Source organism: Mchenga conophoros, linkage group LG23 (assembly GCF_057382185.1).
Source record: "Mchenga conophoros isolate Kocher_MC1m ecotype Shallow Benthic linkage group LG23, M_conophoros_male_GT1.1, whole genome shotgun sequence".
Taxonomy (NCBI): Eukaryota; Metazoa; Chordata; class Actinopteri; order Cichliformes; family Cichlidae; genus Mchenga; species Mchenga conophoros.
Genome location: NC_140547.1, coordinates 16,328,120 through 16,355,110, shown reverse-complemented (window position 1 = coordinate 16,355,110; position 26,991 = coordinate 16,328,120). Strand labels below are relative to the sequence as shown.

Genomic DNA, 26,991 nt, shown 5'->3' with positions numbered 1-26,991 from the left:
TGTACAATCTCTACCACACTTCCTTTTTTCTTTTTCTCTCTTTTTTTTTCTTTTAAGCACCAAACATAACGTTAGCAAACTTAGCAAGTTTTAGCTTAGAAACAGGTTTGGTCATAACATCTGCAACCATTTCTTCAGTGGTGCAATATAACAGACACATTTTCTCTTCATTTACAATGGACCTTACAAAATGATATTTAATGTCCACATGTTTGCACCTCTGTCGGCTCACAGGGTTTTTAGCCAGGGCAATTGTTCCCTGGTTGTCCTCGTACACTATTGTTTGAGTGTAGCTGTAGTCATCTATACCTTTCAAAAGCTGCTCTAAATATATACACTCTTGCATTGTGGAAGCCAGAGCCATATACTCTGCTTCACAGGTAGAGAGCGCAACAGTGGGCTGTTTCTTGGTCTTCCATGAAACTAAAGAACTGTTGTTACATAGACGTACACAGTAACCAGTAGTGCTGCGTCTGTCGCCAGTGTCACTTGCCCAGTCAGCATCACTGTAGGCCACTAGACCCAAATTTTCATCTGTGTTTCTTCTAAAACACAACTTCTTGTCTTTGGACCCTTTGAGATATCTCAACACATGTTTCACAGTTCCCCACTGTTCTTCTGTAAGCTCATGGAAATGTTGCGATAACTTGCTTACCACAAAACTCAGGTCAGGACGGGTACCTGATGCGAGGTATATAAGACTGCCTACAGCCTCTCTATACATCCTCACATCTCTTATCTTAGTAGCACCTTCTGTGTAACACAACTTCTGATCACAGGGAGTTCCTCTGGGTTTACAGTTCTGCATCTTGTTGACATAGGTTTCTTGTGACATTGTTACACATCCATCAGACTGAGTGAAATCAATACCCAGAAAATGCTTAAGTCTGCCCAAGTCTTTCATCTTAAATTTGACTGAAAGCATTTCTTTCGCATCCTTCATTACCTTTTCATTGCCAGCAGCAATTATCAGGTCGTCCACCCAGATGATCATAATCACCTTACCATCTTTTGTCTCTTTGGTATAAACACAGTGGTCTGCTGGGTTTTGCCTGAAACTGTTCGCTGTTAGGTATTCATGCAAGATCCTATTCCAGTTACGACCAGATTGTTTTAACCCATACAAGGATTTTTGCAATCTACAGACTAGCCCTTCTCCCTCTTCATAACCTTCTGGCTGATCAATGTAGATTTCATAATCAATGGGAGCGTGTAAATATGCTGTCTTCACATCCATTTGATGGAGTAACAGGTTCTCCTGCGCTGCTTTCTGTAACAAAACTCTTATGCTGGTTAAGTTGGCTGTTGGTGAGAATGTCTCTCCATAATCTATCCCCAACTGTTGGCTGTAACCTTTGGCTACGAACCTTGCCTTGTATCTGTCGTTTCCCTCAATGTCACTCTTAACGGAATAAACCCACTTCCCCCCCACTGTTTTCTTTCCCTTTGGCAAAGTGGTTAGGGTGAAAGTGTCATTTTCCCGTAACGAGTGAATTTCTTCATCCATGGCTTTGATCCAGTTCTTTGAGTTAGCTGATTCTATGGCTTCCTTAAATGTGTTTGGGACACCACACACTGCCCTGTAGCAGTAGTCTATGGTAGTGTGGATCTCATCGCTGCCACTGTTGGCAGCTACAAAGTCATTTAAATGTCCCGGTTTTCTTCTCTCCCTAAGAGGATACCTTTTGTTGACAAATCCATCACTTGTCACACTTGTCTCTTTTCGTTCACGCTCATCAGGTATACCACTTTGTGGACTTGTGTCTGTCACAATAGGTTCTGGAACCTCATTGTCCTTGTCACCTTTCTCTGAAGGTCTGTTAGCCATAGGCTGTCTTACTCTGCTACAGTCATCATTTAGTTCTCCCTCATCTGTCTGTGTTTGTCTTTCTACATTTACTTTGCTCACAAACTTAACAAGTCTATGTTTCTGAACTTTCTCAGTTTCAGGGTGGTAAACTAAGTAGGCGGGACTGTTCTTATCATAACCTACAAAGAAACCTTGGTCACATTTTGAATCAAGTTTCCCCCTGTCCTGTTTGTATGCATAGCACACAGACCCAAATTTCTGCATTTGACAAGTCTGGCTTTTTACCTGTCAGCATTTGGTAGGGTGTTTTCCCTGTTCGCTTATTAAAGCATCTGTTCCGTGTTACAGCAGCAGTTTGAATGGCATAGTTCCATAGGCATTTCGATAGCTGACTCTCAATTAGCATGCACTTGCCCATCTCGAAAAGAGTACGCCACCCCCTCTCGGCTGTACCGTTCTGATGGGGTGAGTACGGGGCTGATGTCTCATGCTTAATGCCATTTTTCCTTAACAGGGTTTGGAAATCTCTGCATGTGAACTCTGTCCCATTGTCTGATCTAATGCATTTTACGTTGCCATATGGTGCAACATCCGCTAGAAATTTCTCTGTTGCCTGCACTGTATCAGTTTTCGTCTTCAGGAAATATACAAACACTGAGTTTGAATAATCATCAGTGAATGACTGCACATATTTGTACCCATCAATAGATTCAGTGGCTATCGGACCTGCTAAATCTGTGTGTACCATTTGTAAAGGAGCCTTTGCTCTTGTATCAGGATCTCTGTTTCGGGTTTGTGCAAACTTTCCCTGGATACACACTTCACATTCCTTTTCAGGTCTATCGGTTCTCCCCTTAATCTGCATACCGTTAACCACACCTTGCAATCTTACTACATCTTCATAGTTGCAATGACCTAATATCTCATGTCATGCCTGTATGTCATGACAGGTGTTACACTTATCATTACCCTCAACTTCAGTCTGCAAATAGTACAACTTGCCATACACATGAATGTTAAAGTTAGTACTGTGGAGGTAAGCATCAACGACACAGCTCTCAGTTCTCACTCCTTCTTTATTCGTCTCCAACATCAACTGCCATATCGCGCCACAAAACACAGGAACACACTTCCTCTACACTGGGTGTGAGTGGAGCCCTCTAGTGGTCCACCACACATGCCCCCCCCGAACACCCAGCAGAACTAGTCCAGGACCCGGGGCTTAAGCAAACGGCCGGAGCGGCTGAACTGGGGGGGTGGGGAACTGACAGAGGGCAACCCAGCCCGGGAGCGAGGCTGGCACTGGCGGTCAGAAAAAGCTGAAGACGACTCGGACTCCGTTGATTTCGGGTCGCTCCTGGGGGAAAAAACAGAATCCATCAGCCCGGTGGCAGGTGGGCGGCCGCGGCGAGGGGCCTGGGCCGGGACCACCTGATCCTCTTGCATAACATGTGCAGGCTTAAGTCTGTCAACAGAGACAACTTCCTGCCGACCGCCAAAGTCCAAAACGAAATGTTTGTTGCCTGGTTTAAGAACCCTGTATGGCCCGTCATATGGTGGACGCAGCGGAGTCCTATGGGCATCGTGCCTGACGAAAACGAAACGAGCAGAGTCCAATGAACTCGGAACAAAGGTGTCAGGCAGGCAGTGGTGCACAGGACCAGGAACAGGAAATGAGTTTCTTGGGGGGCGAAAAGGCAACAAAGAGGTATCGAAACATGGGGGAGGGCTCTCAGGTAAGAATTCCCCGGGGACCCGGAGAGGCTGGCCGAGGACCAGTTCAGCCGGGGAAACCCCGAGGTCTTCTTTAACCGCGCTACGCAAACCCAGCAAAACCCACGGAAGACGTTCGACCCAGTCGCCACTTGTCAAGGAAGCACGGAGTGCGGCCTTAAGTGACCGGTGAAACCGTTCGCACATCCCATTAGCTTGCGGGTGGTATGCTGTGGTGCGGTGGACCTTGACTCCCAGGCCGTCAGCCATAGCAGACCAAAGCTCGGAAACAAACTGGGGGCCCCTGTCCGAGGTAATGTCAGCAGGGGGGCCGAAACGTGAAACCCACGTTGACAAAAACGCCCTGGCCACCGTCGCCGCTGTCGTGGACGCCAGGGGTACCGCCTCCGGCCACCTGGTTGTGCGGTCCACCACAGTCAAAAGGTGCGTGAAACCCTGTGACTGCGGCAAGGGACCAACCAGGTCCACATGAACGTGATCGAAACGCCTACCTGGGACACGGAAAGGCTCGAGGGGTGCCTGTGTGTGCCGGTGGATTTTCGAGCGTTGGCATGGGATACAAACCGCCGCCCATTCTTTCACCGTCTTGCGAAGGCCCGGCCAAACAAACCTGGCGCTGACCAGCTTGACCGAGGCCCGGACGCCGGGATGAGAGAGGGCATGCACCGAGTCAAAAACACGACGACGCCACGAAAGGGGAACCACCGAGCGGGGGCGGCCGGTGGAAACGTCGCAAAGAAGGTGCGGACCGCCGTCCCACACCAGGGTGTCCTCCAGCACGAGGCCCGTTTTTGTTGACTGAAGGGCAAGGACGTCCGGGTCAGCACGTTGCTCGGTGGCCATGGCAGCGTAGTCGATGCCGACATACACCGGAGAAACCAACACACGTGAGAGACAGTCAGCGACGTGATTGGACTTACCAGCCACATGCTGAATGTCTGTGGTAAACTCCGAAATGGCCGCCAACTGGCGCTGCTGGCGTGCGCTCCATGGGTCAGAGACCTTGGACATCGCAAACGTCAAAGGTTTGTGGTCAACGTACGCAGCAAAGTTGCGACCCTCGAGGAAAAAACGAAAATGCCGTGTTGCGAGGTGCAGGGCCAGCAACTCCCTGTCAAAAACACTGTACTTGCGTTCAGCATCCCGGAGCGTACGACTGAAAAAGGCGAGCGGTTGCCAGAGACCTGAAACCCGCTGTTCCAACACTCCGCCCACTGCCACGTCCGAGGCGTCGGTGGTCAACGCGATCTCCGCCGACGGAAGCGGGTGGGCCAGCAGGGCGGCGTCAGCCAGCGCCGACTTGGCTGCGGAAAACGCACGGACGCGTTCAGGCAGCCAGTCAACCGGATCTTTGGCTGTTTTACCTTTTAAGGCAGCATAGAGTGGCTGTAGCAGGTGGGCAGCTCTGGGGAGAAAGCGGTTGTAAAAATTTATCATCCCCAAGAACTCCTGCAACGCTTTAACCGACGTGGGACGCGGGAAAGCCGAAACGGCCTGGACTCTGTCGGGCAACGGAACCACACCTTCAGCGGAAATGCGGTGCCCGAGGAAATCCAGAACAGGCAACCCAAACTGGCACTTGGAAGGGTTGATGATCAGGCCGTGCGCTTCCAAACGCTGGAAAACCTGGCGCAGATGGGACTCGTGCTGGCTCGCTGAGCAGCTGGCCACCAATATATCGTCCAGATAAACAAAAACGAACAGCAGCCCACGCAAAACGGAGTCCATCAGCCGCTGAAAGGTCTGGGCGGCACCTTTCAGGCCAAACGGCATGCGCAAAAACTCGAACAAGCCGAAGGGGGTAATGACAGCGGTTTTAGGAACGTCTTCGGGGCGCACGGGAACCTGGTGATACCCCCGCACCAAGTCAATTTTAGAAAAAATCGACGTTCCGGCGAGATTGGCAGAAAAATCCTGAATGTGGGGGATGGGGTAACGGTCATTCTCCGTGGCATTATTTAAACGGCGGAAATCTCCGCATGGCCGCCACCGACCGTCCGATTTGGGCACCATGTGAAGCGGAGAGGCCCATGCACTGTTCGAACGCTGTACAATGCCAAGGCGCTCCATGGCTGCAAACTCTTCCCGAGCGACGGACAGCTTCGCGGGGTCGAGGCGGCGCGCGCGCGCGAACACCGGGGGCCCGACCGTGGGAATATAATGCTCAACCCCATGCTTCGTTACCGTGCTAGAGAAATTAGGGACAGACAGCGATGGAAACTCTAAAAGCAAACGCTGAAAAGCATCCCCGGAGGTCACTACATTAGCCCGAATCAGGGGCTCGGCGGCCCGAGTAAAACAGGGTAGCGAAGAAAACGAGAGAGCATCGATTAAACGTCTGTTAGCGACATCGACAAGTAGTCCATGAGCACACAGGAAATCAGCACCCAAAATAGGTACAGAGCTAGCAGCAACAACAAAGTTCCACTGGAAATCCCGGCCATGAAAACAAACAGTCACCAACCTTTCCCCAAACGTTTTGATGGGAGAGCCGTTAGCTGCAATGAGCTGCGGCCCACAGTTCGCTGCTAGTCCGTCGGCAGCGGTAGGGGGAAGGAGGCTCTTCTGGGAGCCGGAGTCCACGAGAAAACGTCTCCCGGAGCGCGAGTCCTCTATGAAGAGCAGCCTTTCTGTATTGCCAGCGGTCGCGGCTGCTACGGCGCGCTGGCGGGTCCGTTTCCCTGGGCCGTGAAAGCGCAAGGCGGCAGGCAGCGACGCGCTCTGTCGCCAAAACGCTGATGGTAGAAACAGATGCTCTTTCCGCGGTGCCGGCGTGTAGCAATCCCTGCCGTCAGCAAGGGGGCGGATGCTCCGGGGGAGGCAGGTGGAGGCGTGGAAGGTGCCGCCGGCGTGTCCGTAGCCAGGGCGTGAACGTCGAAAGTGCGGCTAGCCAGGAGAATACGATCCGCTTCTTCAGCCAGGGAGCGATAATCCTTCGCAGGCAGAAGCGGAGAGTTCGCGAGGACAGCTCTCACGGCGGCCGGTAGTTGGCGAAGGAAGAGGTGCACGAAGAGGAAACCACCGTCATCCGGCCCGAGCAACGATAGCATGTTCTCCATGAGCTCGAGCGCGGTACCGCCACCCAAGCCTGACAGGTTGAGGAGCTTTTCGGCTCGTTCGGCGTCGGAGAGGGCATAGCGCCGAAGAAGCAGCTCTTTGAGGGCGGCGTATTTCCCTTGGGCGGGTGGGTCCCGGAGGAGCGCCATCGCGCGACGGGTGGCCAGCGGGTCGAGCGAGGCCACCACATGGTGATACTTCGTGTCGTCAGCCGAGATGCCGCGAAGGGCGAACTGAGCCTCCACGTGTACGAACCATGACGGGGGGTCATGGAGCCAAAAGTCCGGCAGTTTCAGCGCCACAGCGAACGTAGCTGCAACAGGAGGCGGAGGTCCGGCGGCCGCTGATGCATCCATAGCGGAGTGTGCGTTATCTACGGCCCGTTGCATGCTCGAGTCAGGGGTCACCAATGTGGAGGTAAGCATCAACGACACAGCTCTCAGTTCTCACTCCTTCTTTATTCGTCTCCAACATCAACTGCCATATCGCGCCACAAAACACAGGAACACACTTCCTCTACACTGGGTGTGAGTGGAGCCCTCTAGTGGTCCACCACAGTACCGTCTTTGTGGGTCAACGTGTCCTGCCCTTGTTTAAAGGTGACTGTTGCTCCTAATGCAGTGGCTGACTTTACAGAGAATATGTTCTGGGGGTATGATGGAATAAACAGCGCATCTTTCAGCGTTGCTTTGCGTCGCTGGCCTGTATTGTCAATCAGGAACACCTCTGCGTCCCCCCTCTGTTGGGCGACGCCTCTGCACTGGGTACCGTCTGCCAGTTCTACGCTGTGTGACTCCGGTCTGAACGCGTCGTCGAAGCTCTTGAACTTGGCGATGCTGTTAATGATGTGTGAGGTAGCCCCAGTGTCCACCAACAGGCCTTTCTCCTCAATGCTGTACGCTGACTGCTGGACTTTGATGTCTACGCCCTTAATCCTGAAGGCATAATCTGGCGTTTCTGCATTGGATCTGTTGCCGCTCTCATCTGCGACCTTCCGCGCGACATCTTGTTTGTCTTTATGTCTACATGTGGTATCACTGTGTGTGCTGCTTTTGCAATGACTGCACCACGTCCTCCGTCTGCACACTTTTGCTCGGTGGCCTTTTAGTCCACACTTGAAACACACAATGTCCACATCGCTCTTGTATTTGCATTGTGCGCTGGATCTCGTGTGCTCACGCCCGGTTCTTCCTCCTGTTTTCATTACGTTGTCGCTACACTCGGATGCGCTTGACTTTTCAGTGTCTTCGAAACTCCGTAGCTTTGGTTTGAACTCAGCAAATGTCATATCGTCTTTATCGTGAGTAACGTGTATTGCAAATGGCTTAAAACTTTCAGGTAGACCTTTTAAAACCATAGCAATCAATAATCCATCACCTAAAGTCTCACCCACATTGCGCAGTGCTGTAATGGTGGCCTCTGCTCTGATGACGTGGGTCGTGTCCAAATTCATGGGCTGCATTCTCCTGAGGACCCGGCCTTCGCGGTCTACGTGGGCCGGGTCCTCAGAAGATCAGGTAGGCCGGAAGTAAACGGCCGTGAAATTGGACGGTCTAGCCTTCTGATTAGCGTCACCGCTGTCTCGGTGGAGTTTAATAAACTCAGCCGTCTGCTCCTTGCTGTCTAAAATATAACAGGACACTGGAGTAAACTCTCGGCCATCTCACACTTCTGTTTAATCAGTTTTCTGTTTGACGTTTAGTCAGCTGTGTAAAAACCCACCCGGGGGATTAATAAAGTTTTATTTTATCTAATCTAATAACTTTAATCTCAGCCAAACCGATTTACTCACGAACAAACAAAACACTGAAAAAAGCCCAACAATAACATTTTTAGGTTGTCTAAGTGACTTATATATTATGTTTGTCACGGCCGGGCGGGTTACACACAGTAATTCGGCGTGCCCGTGTGGCGTGCTGGCTAGACCCAAGCACGGTGAAGGCTAGCGGTGGGTTTGGAGCAGGCACGCAGTTATTCTAGTAACGATCAGTGCACGAAGCGTGGCTTCGGAACGGTCGTTACCGACAGAGAGCGAGCGGAGCCGGGAAGAGAAAAAGGATTGAAGGGATAATCACTCACGGTTGCTGAATCAGGCGGAGACTGACGTCGGCAGAGTTTCGGAGCTCCTGACACGAAGAGAATGATGTCTGAGCGGCGAACAGGTGGGTGGCGTCTCTCTTTTAACCCCGGCCCCGTGATCAGCTGATCACAGCTGATCACCGGCTGACAACGTTTAACCCGAGCAGCGAAAGTCCGCGGTGATCTGAAAATGATGTGCCGGGAGTTGTGCCATTCTCGGCCGCATCAGTAACCCTCGAGCTCCCGGCTAGCTATCGAGCTGGTGGGTAGCAGACGTCTCCGAAAACGTCGAAGCACTTTAGCAAAGATGCGATATCTTGGTAAACCGAGCAGATATTTGATGTTTACACAGCTACTTTCTCGCCTGAAAATATGTTAAAAGTTTATTTTGTGACCCAGAAAGATTAATAAGAGTAATTTTAAAACTTAGTAGCGGCCGCCATTAGACGGAAACTGGAGCTTGGCTGGGCCGCGCTATGAATTCTGGGATATGGTGGGCCACGAAGGACACACCCGACCCATCCTTCAAATTCGGAAAAAGGAGCACGCATTTGTCGGCTGCATTCGGAGGGGTCTACGAATTTGGACAGCCTTCGGCGCGTCGCTGTGACGTAATCGGTCTACAAATGCGGCCTCAGGAGAATGCAGCCCATGAATTTGGACACGACAATAGTCTGTGACAGTCTCTTCCCTCTTTTTCTGAAGCGATGATAGCGTGGTGTACAGGTTGATGATTCGGGGCTTCCCCTTTCCAGCGTAGTAGTCCCTCAATATTTCTAATGCTCTTCTCCCATTATCAGGGGCATCTCTCATAATCAGTGAGAGGCTTTTATCGTCCAAAAATTGGATTAACTCGGCGTAAGCGTCAGCGTTCTTCTTACCGTCTGCTGCTACTTCAGCCTCACTGTTCGGTTCCTTCAGAACAGTGGCTTTTAATCCCAACAAGTGCAAATATCCTAGCACCTTAGTTTCCCAAAGTTCATATCTGGTCTCATCTCCGTCAAACATGAGTCGAGGCAGCCTGCTTGCTCCTCGTTGATCCATGTTGCTATTTAGCCGTTAGCCCGCTATCCGTTGTGGCTCCGGATCTTCATGAGAAAAAAACTCTTCTTCGAGTCGGCCCTGGGCCCATAACCTGTTGAGTATTGCAGCATCGACAGCGATCAACTCGAAGGAAAATGACGACGGAGGCAAAAATGTCCTTAATATTTTGGGAACTTTATTCCTCATCAACATGCGGCAAAACTTTTCTCATGGGTGCCATTTTCGTTGCGGTATACTTTTTTTTGTCTTAGGGGCGTGATGACGCAGCATCCGTGCTCTTACAATGAAACAGTGCCTCCTTGTGGTGGCAACTAAAATACTGTCTCTGTTAAACCACAGTAACCATAATGCAGTTAAACACTGTACAACATGAGTACACACAATGAATATCTTAACAATATTTAACACTCAGTATTAAGGAAAAAAGTATTTATCAACATTTCTTGATTATCAATCTTTGATATTCCAATGTGATCACATGTGTATGGTACTTTTCCTCCCCATCTTAGAAGATACTACTTCCTTCTGAGCACAATGCATTCACGCTGCATTTTAACATTACGATGCTTCGTATGTGTACGAAACACAGTGTTGACTGCATGAGTGAGGAATGAAAAGAACTAGATAAACCTTTACGCAAGGATCAATAACGGTGCAGAGGGAGGATTACAAATTTCATGAAGCTTTTAAAGCCCATGATACTGAGCCACACACACTCGCACATACACACGCATACTAGCAGGTAGATAGAGGGATTGCAGAGAGCAGGATAAAGCCAAAGAAGGATCAAGTAAGAATGATGTAAACTGAAAAAAGTTGATCCTCTTTCTGATGGTCCCTTTCTGCTTTATCTTAGGCTTACACACTCATGTCCATGTCTGCTGGTGCTAAAGATAGAGGTTCACTGCACAGCGATATCTGAGGAAAACCAAGTCTCTGATTTATAAGGAAAATAATAGATCGAGCTCAAATGAGAATTTTTGAATGTTGACTCGGAAAACATCGGGTATTGACACATCTAATCAATGATTTGTTAAAAAAAAAAGCTGAACAACGACTAAAGACTCAGTGCATTCGAAATGTCAAAGTGACCCATTATTTAAAAATTGCCCCAAACAGTGTTGTGAGAAAGAAGATTATTCATTCAAATTATTCAAATTATTCATTGCTGTCCCAACAGATATCTCATTAAGTATAGAGACTTTAATAACTGCTGATATTTACTTACTCTTTCTCTAGTTCCTCTAAATCATGAATGTGTCTTTTAGACCTCATTGCAAGGCTGTTCAAAGACCTTTTACTGAATGCTTCAATTTTAAACATGATTAATCTGTCTTCATTAACAGGCTACGTACCACAGGCCTTTAAGGCGGTGCTAAACTAGTACTTAAAAAGCCTTTACTTGAGCCAGCTGTCTTAGCTAATTATACACCAATTATTACTGGCTTTCCTTCTATTTCAAAAATTGCTGGAGAGTAGTTGTTAAAAACGTAACTTATAATTTGCAAAGAAATTGTTTATTTGAATAGTTTTAACAGGATTTCGAGCGCATCATAACACAGACACAGCAAGTTTCTAAGGAAGCTCACAAATGATCTTCTTATGGCCCTTGACAGTGAATTCCTCTCTATGCTCATCCTGCTGTCCTGCTAGACCTCAGTGCAGCATAGCATGGCGACCACAATATTTTACTTCAGAGATTGGACCATATCGCTGTGAAAATACTGGCATGTCTTGAACACTTAAAGGCCTAGATGACCTTTCATTTGCTGCTTCTAAATAAAGACAAAAACTAAGGTTATTGTACTCATGTGTCTGGTTACTTACTCTGGCTTACCTTGGCCTTGAGAGAAAAGGAACAGAGTAAGGAGGAGGAAGAGAACAAACATTGCCAGTCCTTTATTGGGACTGCTACTCTGGCTGTTCTACAACTGGTATCCTGTTGTCTTCACAGGTGAGAGCAGGTTCACATAATTTCAGGGAAGATGACCATCAGCTGCCTGTTCAAAGTGTTCTTCCCCTTATTACCTTTTCCTAGGATTTGAAGAAACTTCTTTTGAATTAAATACAAACACTAAACTGTATAGAAATAAAGGATCCCTACAAAGTCTCACATTGACACTGAAGATGAAAGCTGATCGTTACAGTAAACAAGTTATTTGAAAGCACTGTAATTTTTTTGGGAATACTTGCAAGCTGCTGTACAGCATGCACACTTATGGTGCAAACTCACGTTTTCACACCAACAAGTCATATAATGAATCTGCTGAGAGAAAGAAAAGCAAGTCTGTGTGAGTGCAGTGGACTCTTGAAAAGATACATCTGTCTAAATTCAAAGAAGAATATGTAATAAATGCTGTAGTAGCCTAAATGTGTACAGGCAGCTGAAAAGGTAAAGCCGTTATCATAACGTGAGTCATTAGCTTTGCTAGCAAGCCCACTCCTCTCAACACAATGAGTGGGAAGAGTTGGTTTATTAGTTTAAAATAGTTATCTCACCTCTCTGTTATTTTAGCACGCTAATGCTACAGAGCTTGAGTTTGGTACCCTTGCCTTGCTACAGTGTGTACTTTTGTCTTTGGCCGATATTAGCACAGTTTCCACCACCACCCTGCTGGCCAACAGCACCAGAGGCGGCCATTGTTAACCCGAGCTCTGACTGATTCGTTGTGGAAAGCTCATTCTTTATGATTCACATGTTTGATTTGGCCAAGACTTTATGCCCTTCCTGCAATCCTTACCATGTATTAGGGGTTGGGACAGGCACTAGGACTACACTAGCCGCATGTAACAAACTAACACTACAGCAAACTAACTACAAACTAACAAACAGCGTGCAAAATATGTTGGATCATTGGTTTAATCATTCAAATGTGCACAATTAGCAAAATTTTACCATAATAATTGAAGGAATATCATGAGATTCTAAGCTTGTTGTTTAGGTACTGAGCAGCTTCCTCTTCTTCTGCAGCCAATCACAACCTGACTTAAAGCATCCAGACACATAGGGTAGATAAACTATTAATGTGCTGACTTTAGAGAAGTTGTGAGCAGTTTAAATGTCACTGAACCGGCTGGTGTGTCAGCTGCTCTTTCGTTGCACCTGGCTGATATTGTCCATAGACACTTGTTCTTAATTCTGATGACATTTTAATTCAAATACACGTCTGTTATGCTACTAAAGACCACTAAAATAAGCTATGCTTCCATTTACAGCCAGCCTCTAATGACAATATGATAATACCCGCCATCCTATTTTGGAAAATTTCTTTTTTAACTTGACAAAAATTTTCACCCCATTTTTTCTTCTTAGTTTTATCTCAGATCAAATACATAAAAGTATATCACAAATATAACCTTCATTTTACCTACACCTCTGATGTTTTGTAGAAACATTTAATTTGCAAAGGCAACAGCTAATTACACACCCAGCTCTAATCAGCAAATGCATGAAAGATGTCAAAATATAAGTATCCAAAATGTTGGCAAAGGCAATTAATAATTTCAAAATGAGCAAAATTATTTGTGAATCTTAGTGTTACTCATTAAGTTAAATAAAAATGTCTTTCTTTTTTTTTTTTTTAATTAATGCATTAGGAATGATTAAGCTAACCTGAATTAAGAAGAGCTACAGCAACATCAGCAAATACTTAAAAGGAATTCTTCACAAAAGTGACAGCTGGTGGTGCAGTATTTAAAGAAAATTAGGTGACCCAAATCACCCACTATCTCAGAAGGTTACACAGCATTGATGTGCTTTGTTTTCTGCCTAGAATCCCAGAGCATCCAAATGCACATCTGTAAACACAATAATAGTGTTTTAGCAGGTCACTGACCATCTAGCCCACATTAATAAGTGTAATGACCATGAACGCCCCATCTGCCTTTTGTTTATTTTAAAATGGTGAGATGTTAAGTTAGATTCATTTTTACTATCGTGCATTAACAATATGATGCTGCAGCAACCCCTGCAGTGTTTGTCAATAACACATTCCCTAGTAATGTGTCACTAAATAGTTTTATTTTATTACTGCTATTTTTTTCCTCCTTCTTTAATATTTGTGAATAGTGAAGGAAGTTAAGAATTTTGCAATTTGCTGTTGTACTAAGAACTGGAAGTGAACAGTGAAGCCTGTCATTTTTCACTTTCTATGTGTTGTGAATTTACAGTGTTAATAAAAGTAGTAAAAAAAAAATTAATTAATTAATTAAAGAAATATGTGTGTGTGTGTGTGTGTGTGTGTGTGTGTGTGTGTGTGTGTGTGTGTGTGTGTGTGTGTGTGTGTGTGTGTGTGTACACTAAATATACATAACCTGTTATAGACATTCAGAAGCTATGTTATTCTTCATTTCCCTGGGATAATTCACAAAATATTACCATAAACATTACATAACAAAAATAAGCCGTATATTGGATTCATCTACTAGTTAATTTTATCTGTAGTCCGTGCAAACAACATTGATTAAGATAAAAATACAAATAAAGACCCAAAATGTAGGTAGAGTTATATAATCAAATATACAGGTCTGTACTTTAAGCCAGGATTCTGGGTTAGGCCAGCTAACTTGTTTTGGTCACTAGTAGAATTCTAGTGAACCCGTCTGCATGGAAGATGCCAACTTATCTTTAACCACTCTCCAACTACTCGCTTAGTATCAGTGAAACATACATTTTAAAAAGTATTAAACTTGGCAAACTAGAAAAGGAGACAAAGTTTTGCCCTATCACCACAACCAGTGTTGCACCATTTCACTACTGCCCGGTGAGTAGTTGGCAAGTGTTTAGAAATAAGTCTCTGTCTTCCTTTAAGGTGTTTGGTACTGCACCATATAACTTATTAGCATTTTCACCTTGTGACTGCCAGAAACCTCCTGCAACAACTTGCCGGCTGGTTAGGGAATACACATTTATCCCTTGTGACCAGTGGTTGCTAAGGAATTGCCGACCGGCTCTTTGTGGCTTGTTTAGGGTTAAACTTTGGTTAGTCAGCATCATGTGGTATTTCTCTAATCATGGTAGCTTATGCTGCAAGTCTAACCTGCACTGCAGAAGATTATGTTGAAGATAAGTAGCAGGTATAAAAACATCACTTCCTGACCAATTAATTATGTTGAAAAATAACGTCTCTTTCCTGACACATTCCCTTGGACCTCAGTGGGCAAGTGCTTGTTTGGAGAGAATCTAATCCCCATGACTTGATGAGCACAAATGAGGGATAAAGATTGCCAGTGAAGGAAACTACTCCGTAATGACTGCAAGTGATTTCCAGCCAAGTAATTGCAAATCTGAGAGCCTGAACTAAAGTCGTTGTACTTGTTGAGTTTACATAATATTTGCAATTAAACAGGTTTTTTTTTTTACATTAAAAGAATACATAGAAGTAACACATTATTTTAATTGTATCTGTTATAATCAGATTTATCCATACCCTAATGATACTGATCCACAATTGTGTTACTTTAATCCACTATGTTATTAACGTCTTTTTATTTTTTTCTATTTTCTAAGGTTGCTCATTCGTTGTAAAATATGGCACTCTAGTGCTAGTACTGGTCTTGGTTTTAGATTATTCAGATTCTTCAATTATTACCCCTTCTGTTTGTTTGAGCTAATTAATTAAAGTTGTGGAGAAAAAGTTGTTTCATAGTACAGGTCTCACCTCTGGACCTTGCAAAACCTTTTGTGCAAGAATACTTGTTTTTTTTCTTCAGTCTGTATACAGTAGTGAATGCCCGGCCATCTGTTCGGGACCTCAAGCTGAAATGCATCTGGGTTCTGTGGCAGGACGATGATCCAAAGCCCACCTGTTAGTGGGTTAAGAAAAACAAAGGGGCGATCGTGGCGATCGTGGCTCAAGAGTTGGGAATTCGCCTTGTAATCGGAAGGTTGCTGGTTCGAGCCCCAGCTCCGACAGTCTCGGTCGTTGTGTCCTTTGGGCAAGACACTTCACCCGTTGCCTACTGGTGGTGGTCAGAGGGACCGGGCGCCAGTGTCCGGCAGCCTTGGGGTGGATGATTATGTATAGTGTAAAGCGCTTTGGGGTCCTTAGGACCAAGTGCTATATAAATACAGACCATTTACCAAAGTGACGACTTTGGAGTGGCCTGGTCAATGTCCTGACTTGAATCCAATTGAGATGCTGTAGCATGACCTTAAAAAGGCAGTTCTTGCTTAAAAACCCTCCAGTGAGGTTGAATTACAACAATTCCACATGGGATGAGCCAAAATTCCTCCACAGCACTGTAAAAGACTCATTGCTAGTTGTCGCAAACACTTGATTGCAGTTGTGGCTGCTAAGCAACAACTGCTGGCGACAACCAGTTATTAGGTTTAGAGGGCAATCACTTTTTCACATGGGGCCATTTAGGGTGAGATTTTTTCACCTCTATTAATAAACACCTTGAATTAGAAACTGCATTTTGTGTTTAGTTGTATTATCTTTGTCTAATCATTTAAATTTGTTTAATGATTTAAAACATTAAGTGTGTCAAACATACAAAAAAAAGAGGAAATCAGGAAGGGGGCACAGGCTTTTTCACACCAGCGTACATAATAATTTCTTAAGAACGCATGCATCTCCTGACCTGCTCAGGGTCAATCACCAGCCAGTAAGTATTGCATAAAAGGGACTGAGAGGTGGGAAATAATGAACGACAACACTTGAGAGAACGCATGTGAACTGACATGAAAGGAGCGGGAAAATCACAGTCGTAGAAGTATAGAGAAAAAATAAAATGAGCAAAGACTATTGGAATGGAAAAAAGGAAGCATATGAAGCAGAGATGAAGAAGCTAATGAGCAAGAAGAACATGGTAGAGTGAGCAAGGTATTAAGAGTGTGATTGTATTCGGCATTCAAAGCCATCCCACTGGGATCTTCTGAAGGGTTAATAATCAATGCCAACACATCGAGCTGGGCCAATTAACACACAGCTAGAGATCCACCATGACCTGGTAAATGAAGCGAGAGAAAGTGAGGGAGGAGGAGAGATTGATTTTGTTTATACAGAACTAAAGCACTGTCTGAAGAAAAAACTGTCCTCCTTTCAGTTGGTGCTATTATTCTTAAGTAGATTCCAAAATAGTTTTTGCTTAAACTGGGCAACATTGTACAGAAAGAACAACTCATAGCATTTGAAAGCAGCCTATGCATGTGTTCATATGTGACATGCACACTGTAAAAACATCAGGTTATAGACATTAATGTAAACAGAAGCTAGTAAGTTATTGGACTCAAGTGTACTGACAGTATCTGCTGATACAATGACAAATAGTGTAATGATTGGGATTTGGCTTTCTTGATGAATTGGAGATTGTACTGTCCGTAAGTGTCTCTATGCTGTCTAGCAACATGAGCCTGCTCAATCTGTTTGTAAGAGTTGACAAAAATCTGGAAGAAATCAGAAAAACTTTCAAAATGCAAAAATGCAGAGTCACGTGGGCTAATGTTCGGCCCTATTAGACTCTTTGTGTCATTGTTGTATGGAAATGTGTGAGTGAATGGCTTGTGTGTGTGTGTGTGTGTGTGTGTGTGTGTGTGTGTGTGTGTGTGTGTGTGTGTGTGTGTGTGTGTGTGGGCGTCTGTATATGTATAGCTTAGTCAAAGTGTCAGGCTTGCTGAGCCTTGGTCCCTGTGGGACATGGTTGTGGAGGATGGGGGTTCTTCGGCTCTTCGGCTCCTGGGGCCTTGGTGCCCAACTCCCTTGGTGGGGTAGGCTGCCTGTTGCATCTTGTGCTCTTGGGCTCTTACCCTTTGGCCGCAAGGACTGCATCTGGTGCATCCCTCCTCCTTCCGCTGGGCTGGGCATGCAGTTATCGTCGGGATGTGTGTCCTCGGGTCTTCTGTATTCTTATGGGTCTGCGGAACATTAAGGATCTCCTGGGTCTTTCTCTGTGTGCCTCTGGGTCCATAGGAGACATTATAGTGGCTTTTCATTCTGATTATCAAATACATTCCTTGATAAACACACATACACACACACACACACACACACACACACACACACACACACTCAGCTAGAAAAAAATATTTTGTCTTATTTTGTGGCTAAATGTCTTTCTTGCGCGTTTTATTGGTGTCCCCACTCTCAAATATTGTTAGGGCTTAACCTTACAAGACTGTGAACCTGGACTGCTGTTGTAAACTGATTTTATATGAATAAAATTGAATAAAATTTATACGACTTGTATTGTATTACATTGCACTTTATTGGATTGAACTGTAATCAGGTCATTTGACCTGCATACAAATATGCATAGAATCGTGCAAACTGTGTAAGGAAAAAAAAAAACCATCATTCCCATCAATGTCACACAATCACAAGAAGAGATTCTGCTGATTGCTCATTTGCCACCTCTGGCCTATCGGTTGCTGGATTCAACAACGGTATGAGCTACTTTAGTAACTTCGTCTTCTACTTTTGTACATCCCATGCACCAAAATTACTATGGCGATATGCAGAATCACTATTTTACTATCACTGCATTACAAAATGACTGTCATGAAAAACAGATACATACAGGTGTGCCGTGAGTTAGGCTATTTTAAAATTTGATAGAAGCAATGACAGAGAAAGTTAGAGTTACAAAGAAATGGTTGTCATATTCAAATATATTTTAATAGATGTTGCAACCCTATCCACTAACACTGTAACTCAAAGTCACCAATATTTAAGCATGGAATTTGGTGGCAAATGTAACAATGAGATTTAGCTCTAATTCTTGCAATTGTCCTGTGAAGTTATTTCAGTGTGCATATTATAAGCAACTATGTTTATCCTACTTTCGGCTTCAAAAAAATGTAATGTGGACATTTCCTACCATCAAAATGCAAAGTGGTACGATAAGATCATCCCTTTAAAGTTTGGCATTCACCTATCACTGTTTTTTTTTCTTTTTTCTTTTAATAAACAAGAACAATGAATCAGGTTGGCAAAACAGCCATATCTAAAAAAAAATGTTTAGACCTAAAGAGTGAGGCAATTGATAAGAATGTGTTTGCTTGAACAAGCAAATGGCTTCTATAGCCCCATATCTTTCAAATTAGAATCTGCAACTTGTTAGATAAACTAAACATTTCCTGCCACCAAATAAAAGTATTTTTATCCTTTTGCAATTGAGGTCCCATGGATGTCTGTCAGTAGCTTTTTTTGTTTTGGTTTTGGTTTTACTTGTATAGACAGCAATTTGTACATCAGTTTTTCAGCTGATGGCAGGCATATATATATATATGTACACACACCAACTAGTCAGACAAATATCTATATATATGTATACATGTAGTCCTAGAAACAGCAAAGACACTGTGCAAGACCCTTGAGCTTGAAGTCTCTGATAGGGGACCCACGCCTGAAAGATAAAGACCACCCACAGGCTGAGTGGAAATTTTATTTATTCGTCTTTTTTATAAATGAGCACTAAAAACTGACCAAGTTTTTTCCTTTCACTGTTTATTTGATGTATTTCTTTGGTTTGTTTTAACTTATTGATATGAAATCCTGATGGAGATACATCTTTTTTTTGTGGCAACACTGAATTGACTGAATTTTATTACCATAATACTGTATAAATTAGATTTGTGAAAGTCAAAGGGTGGGGTTAAATTAATTAATTAGGAAATGTCCAAATCCCAATACATTATTAGATTTGTATAAACCAGGATCATGATGGCTGTGAGTGGTTAAAACTAAATTGTTTTTCCTCTTTTTCTCAATTTCCCTCTTTCTAATCTCTTGACAGCCCTTATTACCAGGACTCAAAGAGCAAAATGTAATATTTTGTTCAGGGATGTGAAAGGTTAATTGTACAGTGTATGCGCTGTCCGCATGTGTGCATTACTATTCAGCAGTGTAGCTGAGCGCATTACCACTGGACCTATTTTACATTCAGTGAGAAGCGGTCCTCTAACTGCTGCTGTATTCAAAGACAGCTTCTCTTGGAACTGTGCCTTCATCCATCACTGACGTGTTGGACTCGTAGTTGCATTGCCATCCAATTGCCAATCAGCATTGTTACACGAAAGAAATAATTGACCAAAAACAAAAATCCTTGTCAAACCACAGAAATTTGTGTTTTACCTAATGGCTGGACAAAGCTGGGGTGAAAGACAGCACAGATGCACTAATCATGGCAGAACTGGAACAAGCTCTAAGCACAAGAGCAACAGAAGCTAGAGTCTACCACCAAGTACTGGAAATGCTTCATCTCTGCTGCTCATTTCCAACAGACAGGTCTGTGAAGCAACAAAGCGTCACATATCAGTGGTAGTTTGACAGATTCATAGACAGACATTACCATGTAAACTGTCAGATTCAAGGACTGGACTGAAAATGAAAAAGCAGCCAATGGCTAAAGTAAAATGTTGAAAGACCTTTAGAGTTATTGTTCAATCCTCAGGAGCATAATAAATGAGGGCTGACTCTAGAAAATAATAGAATATTATGATATTAGTTTATTTAGAACTGAATTAGATCTATCAGACTAGAAATATTTGAAAATGTTTCAAATCATCTTTTCAACGTAGCCACAGAATTCCCTGTCCCTGGATCAGTGATTTAACTCTTTGCTGTCTCTCTGATGTGCTTTGCTAATTTCTCCATCCTTACTTGATGTGCGTAAAAGTGCCAGTGATGAGTGGAGTCGTCTTTATTGGCAGCCTCTATCATCACTTGCATTCCACCTTAACACTAGCCCTGGCACCTGAATAAAGATTTCCTATCATGGAGCCTGAGCACAGGCGCCATGCTCTTAAAATGTGACAAATGCAAATGGGACGAGAGAAATCAAATGTGACTAACGTGTGTGGAAACAGAGAAAATCAATTGTCTCCTCAACAAATGGATGAGCTATTAAAATGATTGTGCTCTACAGGAATATATTATCCTCAGCAGCTGCCAGCAGAGGCAACAGCAGCTCATATCCCAAGTCTGCTTGGCCCAAGAAAGCACATCGAGCTCCCACAGAGGCAATTATATATGCAATATGCATGGGCGAAACATGTGATTTATCTGCCTGCTCTCATGCTAATAGCTCTTACATATTACCATTATAGCAAACATAAAGCATTCAATAAAAACACAAATCAAAATAAGACCATAAATGTATTCTTTGCCAAAGTTAATTTGTCTGGCTCTGTTTGAAAGGAGATGGTGCATAGATGCTAAAAACTGGCTTTGAAGAAGCATTGCCATTTTCCATCTTTAATAATAGAAAAGCTTTTGACTTGCATAGAAATTTAAGCTTGGGAGTTTGGGACCAGACTTTGAACTGTTATTTCAAATCAGGATGAAGAGACATTTCTCTTCCTCACCCCATTTGTCAGTGATATTGTGAATAAAGAATTAATTAAAGCTCAGATGCTTTAGAAGAGACGAGATATGAAACATTAAAAAAAAAAAGCCTTTCATGAAACAATTGCAGGTCGCTGAAGTTTGAATAAACAGTTTTTCATCAATCTCTGTGGGGTAGAGCGGCTTCAGAGGAAAGGATTCAATCCACTCATCAGATAAAGATATTTGCCAGCCCTCAAATGCGGCCATATTAACACTTCAAAACAATCAGAGTATCTCTGCAGGCGTAGGAAAGGTTACACAGCATGAAAATAACACAGATTTTCTTGTTTTTTGAAGTTTCTGAACAGCCTTTTAGAATTATTTGCCATAAAATAAATACAGATATTGTACACGATATCCATGCTCAATCCTATTAGTTGGAAGAAAATGTCAAGAAGAGGAAGAAGAGCCATCTGGCTTAAACAGGACACATCTTCACATGATATTGATGGGGTAGTAACCTTCTGAAATGACAGTTTTACTGGAGTCTCAAACATGGCTCCATTAAAGTTTTAATAAATTATATCACAAAATGGTAATGTGGCCCGCTGCACCAAGTGACCAGTGTCCTTTGGGAATGACACATTATATATTCGCTTGTTTGTCTTCAGGTTAACCCTGAAGACAACCCTGGGATTTTAGTGTTATGAAGGTCTGTAAGACAGCGGTCCTCAACCTTTTTTGTGCCACGGACCGGTTTATGCCCGACAATATTTTCACGGACCGGCCTTTAAGGTGTCGCGGATAAATACAACAAAATAAAACTAGTAACCGGTACCGAAAAAAGAAGATTTATTCATAACACACGTGAAAAGACCCAGGAAAACCGAGTTAACAATAAAAACAATAACAAAATAACGCTGAAAACCGATAAAAACCCTGAAGACCATACATTTCACACCTGAGCCTCAACTCTCGCGGCCGGTACCGGTCCGAGGCCCGGGGGTTGGGGACCGCTGCTGTAAGACAGTGTTGCTTCATTACATCATTAATTTTTTAAATCATTTTAAGACAATTTTATTGTTCTATACACCTTCACAATTATCTTAAAAGAGGGCACTGCTACCCTTTTCGTGTGAATGTGCATGATTCAGAAACCCTGGGTCAACTTAGTTGGCAACCACCTTTGTCTGACTAGTTGGTATGATTTTAGATGTTACTGTAAGCTAACAAGATAAGAACAATGTGTTGACACATAGCATATATAAATTTTTACCCAGCCAAACCTGAAAACACAAGCAAAAGTCCAGGTTTGCCTGCAATAAAATTAGCTGTGGCAGCTTATGTTGGAGTATTAACATGGATGGATGGTTTATGAGCTATAGTTATAATATTGCTTCCGCGGCTGATGTGATTAGCTAATTGCTTTCGTGTGGCCTTACAGCTTATGTTGTGTGTAGACACAGGTGAAACACCAGAGCCAGATGATGCTAATTAGGTTTATGCTCTTATTTGTATCCCAAAATTAATATGCATGTAGGACATTTAGGACCCTTTGTTTCACAAGTTAGCTGAAAACAGAAGTTCTGACTCGTTTCATAATGCTAGCTAAAAATGCTACTTTTACTAAAGGATCTGAATTTGGCTTTTAAATTTAAAGACAGATCAATGTGTTCTGAAAAATTGTGTTTGGTAGGTAAGCAGTAAGATGTCGTTTCAACACAGCTGTGTAGATTGACACATACAAGCAAACACAGACACACTCAAGTCACTTGAGACATGACGTATCGTTAGAATTGGGCATGTGTCCCAAACCACAGGGAGCCCTTCCAACAGCTTGGATTATAGATGCAGGTCTTCCACACACATACACAAGAAAACACAAACTAACACAGCAACACACACAATGCCTCCTGCTGCTGCTCCTGGCGAGCTATGTGACGTGGCCTGCTGACTAGAGAATGGCACAATTGTGTGTTTGGGCCATCTGCTGCTGAGACTGATATAGATATCACACACACTAAACACACAAGCACATTCTGCAGGCATACATAAATGTTTCCCTCCTACTTACAGATAGACAAAACAGATATGTGGCCCATCTTTATCAAGGTTATCCATACGTTATTCTTATATTATTTAGCATCACTCAAGCCAAAAAAGAAATGTAGATAGATAGATATTTTGTATGTTTGTAACCAGCTTTTGTTCAGTGCTGAAAAATGTTTCTTCAGCATGAGGATGAAATACCAGCCAGTCCAATCTGGAAATGTCTTTATTGCTGAACTTTAGAGTCCAGACCTCTCAGAGTCAGAACAATAAAGAGAGTAAACATCAGGAACCAAACAAACCTGAAGAGAAGACTCAAATAAGGCCAACGGATCAAGTTTTATTGACATCTCTTTCCTGCAATTAGGAAAACGGAAATGACAGACTGACAGCTCCTGTGAGGAGTCTGGGTGTAAGAAATGCTTCAAAGAACTCAGTCAAATAGAAGAAGTACATACAAAAAAGATCTGCTTTATTAATTGATAAAAAAAATAATGAAGCTCAGTTAGTCAAATTCTCCAAATGTTGAACTCCCTAATGGAGTTGGGTTTTTATGTGAACAAATACTTTAGTTTAAAGAACAATTTTGAAGAAAGGTCTTTATTTAAAAAAAGCCTCCATGTGAATGTTATGGTCATGAATGTCTTTCCAACTGTGAAATATAAAGTCGTAGAGGACTGCAGGCTCATGTTGCGTGCTGATACCTTTTCTCCAGTTCAAAAGCACAAAAAAGGAAATATTCACAGATTCATAGTTTTCGTTCTTGTGCACAAACGATTTCAGTCAGTTCCTTGAGAGTTGTACGGGTTTATCAGACTACATTTTTATGGTATTACAAATTTGATGTTCCAGGTAGCATCTTGAGGCAATTGTTTTTGTGATTTGGTGCTGTATAAATAAAATTGTATCAAATGGAACTGAAATTGCTGACAGCTTGATAGATTTTTATCATGTTTGGAATGGCATCCTGTTTAATCCTCACTCAGTTTTAACAAAATAGATTTTTCTACTGGTCCATGATCTCACAGTAATTCTGTCTGAAGAAAACATTTCAAGAACAGTCTGACTCAAATTTGGCCAGTCTCCCATTGTAGGTCATCTCTTTGAGGAGTGCTGCACCAACTCAAGATCATTAATTGGAGGTCCCACTTTGAAGACGTGCATCTGTAATTTGCACATGATCTTTTCCAATGTATCAAATTATCAACCCTTCAACTGGAATACTTTTGTCGTATGAAGACAATAGTTTAGGCAACCAGATATCGTGAGCTAAACTGGTAATGAGTGAAGATAAAAAAACTATATGTCTAAAAATAAGTGCAATTTTTCTGGAAGTGGTCCAGAGGTGCACAATGTAAAAAGGAGGATAACATTTAAAGCAGTTTTTGTTAAATTTTACAGAGAAATATAGATTCTTTACAGCTTGATAGTTTGCAATACGTCATTATAATTTCACAGCTTTTCACAGTATTTGTTCATGATTCATTATTAAGCAAACACAATCACTTATCAAGTAAGTTTGTTTAGGAAAACTAAATACATTTCAATGAACAGTTCTGGGAAATAATGGGATCTTGCTTTCTGTTTATCTCCAAAGTAACAAGTCTTTCTCCACTCTTTCTAGATCTTTTTCAAGCTTGTCAGATGACAGTGAAGAGTCAAGAGCCAGGTACCTTTACAGACAGTGGGTGGGACTTGGTTTAACTGATGTCCACCTATCCAATCACACTGTTCTGCTCAGTCTGCCTGGTTCCACACCCAACACCATCACTGACAGATCTAGCCACCAGTGTTTCATGCCAAACGGGACCCCTTGTGACCAGCGTGGGCCAAATGATCTGACAAAGCAGCAGTTCTCCTATGCTGCATACTCTGCCATGGGAAGCGTGCAGGTATGGTTGTGCTGTGTTGTGTCATGTTGACATTTCTTGAAACGAAGGCTGTGTAACCTTTCTGGTTGCTGGAAACCCGGTCCTAGTCTTTCTCACTCCTAACCCCAGCCATGGTCATGAACAAAGGTCATGGCAAGAACTTTTAGGTTCTAATGCTGATAATTTGTTTAACCAAAGCTCAGTGTTGAACTGTTGTTTGATTTATTTGATATACTGTAACTGTCTAAACGAGAAGGACACATATGTTATATTAAGCAGCTTTTCTAATAGCAGGTTGTTTGAAATGCAGAAAGCTCCCAGATTTTAGGGAGGTAATGCATAGAACGTGGACAGAATAACTAGCTGTCGTCAGGTAAATGCAAGTAATTGATTTGTTAGACTGAATAGCGCAGTGTTCAAATCTAAAAATGAAGCAGTCCAATTAAGTTTGACAAAAAACAAACAAAAAACAACAAAAAAGCTCATCAAGATTAAATTGAAAATTAAGGCAGATTCATTGACAGTCGATGGCCAAAACTCCCCAATTCTACTCAACAATGTCTTTATTAAGTTTTATTTTATTTTTGTATGTGTTTGATAAAGGATGTGCTTTGGAATACATTGTTTATACCAATTTTAACTTCTTTAAATGATGTTGTTGAATGAAAAAATTAATATATTGTATCTGCACAGGTAACTGAACAAAATGGAGTAGAGTCTTTAAAATGGGTCATACTCAAGATGTTTTTTTTTTTCTTTTGTTTTTCTGTATTTTTATAGAACCAAAAGGGACATTTTCTTAAAGGCTGTCCAAAGCCACCTCTTTCAGATAACCTCATTAACACACATTATTACATACACATTAGAAAGATAATAATACACTTGTACAATACAATAACACCAACACACTCAATGCAGAGATCTTAAAAAATGTTTTCATAGTAGTTGTGTCATGCACAGTGCACAGTTAATCTTTTTACCATCCTTCAAGAGTGTGAAGGTTAATGGAAGTCATTATGTATGTAGTCCACCCACTCTAGCTAGAAGACACACAGACATGCATACACAAAGCATACAGTCACACTATTTTTAGAGAGTTTTACTTCTCTGTATCCTGGGAACAGAGAAAGGGGTTGAAGGAGATGCTTGTTATTCCCTTGAGCCCCTGCCCGGCCTGAGGGCAGATGAAAAGTTGGAGTGATTCTTTGAATACCAAGTTTTCTTCTTCTTTTCTCCCCCTTCGTTCTCCTTTCTCCGCTTTACTCGATCCATCCAGCTGTCCACTCGTCGAAGTCTACCCAAAGGAGGGTCACAGTCATCCATCACTTTATTATTTCCTAGCTCTGTTCCTGCACGCTGCCTTGAATTAAGCGGTGGTTTGCAGGATCTAAACATGGCTTTCAGACAATTAAATATGGCATTTGTGATGGATGGATTGGGCCCAGAGCAAGTATACTGGACTAATAAGTCCTGCTGTTGGTGGCCCTGTTTTGCTGGTGCTGGACTGTGTGCTCTTAAAATTAACAAGTTCAACTATTGTGTTAAATTTGAAAGTAAAATACAATAACAGCAGCTTGTATTATTAATTCTTGATCTGTAACAGAAGAAGACGATATCACCATGTTCATTATGTTGCTATAGGCAAAGTGTATTTCAGTGAAGGGCGTTGTTTACACAGCGTGGTTCACTGGACTGTTTTAAGTGGAAAAGAGGTTGTTCACTTAATAAGTAATAACAGAGAATGGCAACAGATGTGGGAAACTCTACGAGAGAGGGACCCAGTTGCCACAGGACCCCTAGGACTCGTATAGACCGAACAGTGAAAATACAATAGCAGTGTCCCAGGTGTCATGAACATCCATGAAGAACAGAAAATCCTTCTGGTATAGCACGCATTCACCAGAGGATGTTATCCATCAAGTGAAGCAAGATACCAGCCTCCCTGTAGAGCTTCAGGGCCATTCGGTCACAGCTGTAAGAACACAGTAAAACATGCAAGACAAGCATGCAAAAAAGTTGTTAGACAAAGTATCGACCAACATAAGAACAACTAAGAACTTCAGTTTTTTGCAATGCT

General features: G+C 43.0%; 2 protein-coding genes across 2 annotated transcripts in view; one reads left to right on the top strand and one right to left on the bottom strand.

Annotated features, from left to right (window-relative positions):
* Positions 1-26,991, top strand: part of naaladl2 (N-acetylated alpha-linked acidic dipeptidase like 2) — a 526,866-nt gene that overhangs the window by 235,694 nt on the left and 264,181 nt on the right. Inside the window, exon 8 of the mRNA XM_085263600.1 lies at positions 24,668-24,935. Within this exon, the coding sequence (XP_085119726.1) occupies positions 24,668-24,935 (268 nt within the window). The remainder of the gene's footprint in view (positions 1-24,667; positions 24,936-26,991) is intronic.
* Positions 3,026-7,030, bottom strand: LOC146546929 (uncharacterized). Its single transcript, XM_085263602.1, has 2 exons — positions 6,009-7,030; positions 3,026-3,167 (listed from the first exon to the last, which is right to left on the bottom strand). Exon 1 carries the CDS (start codon positions 7,024-7,026, stop codon positions 6,199-6,201), a length of 828 nt encoding a protein of 275 aa, XP_085119728.1. The 5' UTR covers positions 7,027-7,030; the 3' UTR covers positions 3,026-3,167; positions 6,009-6,198.